General features: G+C 20.5%; 2 protein-coding genes across 2 annotated transcripts in view; one reads left to right on the forward strand and one right to left on the reverse strand.

Moving 5' to 3' along the window:
- The window catches only part of LOC102681158 (probable hydroxyacid-oxoacid transhydrogenase, mitochondrial), a 4,694-nt gene extending 3,020 nt beyond the window's left edge, over window positions 1-1,674 (forward strand). The window contains exons 4-8 of the mRNA XM_031510984.1: window positions 1-130; window positions 261-491; window positions 689-851; window positions 928-1,209; window positions 1,589-1,674. The exon at window positions 1-130 is cut by the window's left edge and continues 145 nt beyond it. Coding sequence (XP_031366844.1) covers window positions 1-130; window positions 261-491; window positions 689-851; window positions 928-1,209; window positions 1,589-1,672 — 890 coding nt within the window. The 3' untranslated portion in view covers window positions 1,673-1,674. The remainder of the gene's footprint in view (window positions 131-260; window positions 492-688; window positions 852-927; window positions 1,210-1,588) is intronic.
- The window catches only part of LOC116185769, a 32,416-nt gene extending 29,150 nt beyond the window's left edge, over window positions 1-3,266 (reverse strand). Inside the window, 1 exon segment of the mRNA XM_031510995.1 lies at window positions 3,127-3,266. The gene's annotated coding sequence lies outside the window, so the exon portion shown is untranslated.
- Window positions 3,267-3,339: the final 73 nt, after the last annotated feature.

Genomic DNA, 3,339 nt, shown 5'->3' on the forward strand with positions numbered 1-3,339 from the left:
AAAAACCAATTACAGTGCAATTAAAACGATTAGTAGCTATACCAACCACTTTTGGTACTGGTTCAGAAACAAGTGGTATTTGTATCTTTACTTATGAACCACTTAAAGCCAAAATTGGAATTATTAATAGGTTAATAAGTTATAATATTGCAGTAATATTATTGTTTTATAATTATTTACATATAATTCTATAATTTATGTATTTGTTATATTAAATATTATTATTATATTATTTAGAATGATTTGAGGATTATTTTCAGAGCTTTAAGACCCACTTTGGGTCTTATTGATCCAAACCATACATTGAGTTTACCAGAAAGAGTCTGTGCTTATTCTGGCTTTGATGTATTATGTAATGCTCTTGAATCTTTTACTGCATTACCATATACAGAAAGAACTTGTCCTTCCAATCCAATTCTTAGACCAGGTTACCAAGGGAGCAATCCTATTAGTGATGTATGGGCAAAATTTACTCTTCAAATAATGCACAAGTAAATAATTATCTTTATTTTGATGAAAAATAATATTATAGTAGTTAATAATGTAAACAAATAGAATTAAAAATATATAAATATAAATTTATATTTTTTATTTGGTTTATATTTATAATTTATCTTTGTTTTTCAATTTTCTTAAAAGATCAATTATTATAATAATAATAATATTTTTACTATTTTTTTATATATAGATATTTTAAAAGGGCAGTGTATAATCAAGATGATATTGAAGCTAGGAGTAACATGCATCTTGCAAGTACCATGGCAGGTGTTGGATTTAGTAATGCAGGAGTTCATCTTTGTCATGCACTTTCTTATCCTATTAGTGGACATGCAAAAAGTTTTCAACCAATAGTACATATAATAAAATACAAATATAATTTTTATGTTAAATATTAAAAATAATTTAAATATTGATTATTTATTACAGAATTATGGCAAAGATCGTACTATAGTGCCACATGGACTGTCAGTTGTTATAACTGCACCTGCTGTATTTTCCTTTACTGGAAATTCATGCCCAGAAAAACATTTAGTAGCTGCTGAATTACTTGGTGCTGATATTAGTCAAGCTAAAAAAAGTGATGCTGGCCAAATATTAGCAGACACTATAAGAAAATATATGCAAATAATGAAAATTGAAAATGGTTTGGCTGAATTAGGTTTCAAAAAAGAAGACATTCCTATTTTAGTGGAAGGTACATTGCAACAAGTGAGCATTATGGTTATTTTTCTCTCTTTATTATATATTTAGTTATCATAAATATTAAATGGAAATATTATGACTATTAATATTAAATAAGGTATTTAATTTTGATAAATGAAAGAAAATTTACAATCAATTTTAAATAGTGATTTATTGGTCACCATACATGAATGAATGACAATTAAGTAAATTTGTCATATACTTTTAATTTCATATGCTAACATATATGACGAATTAACAATTGTCATGTAATATAATATATATATATATATTTTTTTACATTTTAAATTTTTTGGTATGATCATACAATATTTTATACATACATTATGGTTACATATATATTTTTTTTCATTAATATTATAAATTAATTTTATATTATTTACAGCAACGTCTTACGAAATTAGCACCACGAAAACATTCAAGAGAGGATCTAGCTCAAATATTTGAAAACTCTTTTAGAATATATTAAGAAAAAAATAATTTCTAAAGCCATATTTTTTTTACGAATATTATATAAACTATTTTTTAATATCTAATTTTTTCTAAGAAATTTTATTATCTTTAATTTATTTTTTAAATAAACATTATATTTTTTGATAATTATTATATGAACGAAATAATCTGAAGTAATAAATTAAAAATTGTGAATAAAATATTAATATTAAGAATACGATTAAATCAAAAAAAAATATATTGATATTTAGTATTGATACAAACAAGCAATTTATAATAGCTATAAAGTCATTTTTTTATCAAAAAATCCTTAATAAAGAATTCATCATTACAAGAATGATGATAAGGATCTCTGAATTTAATGACTTATATTCTATGATGTAAATTTAGTAATAAATTCTTATTCTTATTAGATTATACATACATATTTTAATAATTTCAATTTCGCAAAATACAAAATTTAATTATTCATATATGTTCATTAAATCATTGCACATTTATCATTAATATTAAAATTTTCAAGAAATTAGAGATTAGCTACAGATTAATACTATCTGAAGCAGTCAAATTTTTTTTTATAAATCTCACTATAAATTTAATAAATCCTCGAAAAGTACTTGTATGTAAAATTTAGATAGAAATAATTCTCTTATACACATCATCGAAAAATGTAGAATTATTGGTAACATGAGTTGATCGATTTTATATATTTAATGATTAATATTATAAAATCAAAATCAATATAATAATTTATTAATATCATTTTATTGCTTAATAGTTGATTTTTTATTATTTTGAGAAATGTATTAAGCATAACATATCATTTTTCTTTTAAAATATAAAAATATGAATACATGCTTAGTGACTAAATTAATATGAAATCATTGAAATGTATAAATATCATTTATATATTATATTAAATGATAATGATAAATAATAAATTTTTCATTCATATACAAATGATATTTTAAATTTCTAATGATATCAATTAATATCTAAAAGTATGTATTATCAATTTTTTTATATTAAAGAAAAATGTTACTAATATTATTAGTTATATAACTAGTTTGATTTATAAACATTTTTCAAAATAATTCCTATTCAAACTCAATTCAAATGAAATAGATATTGTTTTTATTATGTCAAATATTTTTTTCTTTTCTATTCTCGGTTTCATTTTTCATATATGATGCAAAATTTGTCTTATAAAATTTATATAGTAAGTTTTTTTACATTTGATATACACATAATATATGAATAAAAGTTTTTTAGAAAATTCGTTTTTTTATGGTGTATATCGTTAAGATTTTTAATTCAAATATATTTTTTTTAGGCCAAAACTTTTAACTTCTGAAGTTAAAAAAGTTACTTCTGAAATTTATAATATTAAGAAAATAATTAATTTTTTTTATTACGCAATAAAATTAATCTCACTGATACAATTTAAAATTACATATAGCAATTATTTACCTTAAATATTTTATCAGAATGATGTTTGAATTTTACTTTTGCTGTAACTTTGCATAAATAATTTTCCATATCCGATTATGTTATTAAAATATTATCCATATTATTTCTTTGAATCGTTGAATATTACGTTCAAACTATAAAATATTAAATAATATTTTGTAATTATTATTGATTCTTATTTATATGAATATATGAATATATATATATATATAT

The sequence above is a fragment of the Apis dorsata genome, unplaced genomic scaffold, assembly GCF_000469605.1.
Source record: "Apis dorsata unplaced genomic scaffold, Apis dorsata 1.3 scaffold_270, whole genome shotgun sequence".
In the NCBI taxonomy this organism is placed as follows: Eukaryota; Metazoa; Arthropoda; class Insecta; order Hymenoptera; family Apidae; genus Apis; species Apis dorsata.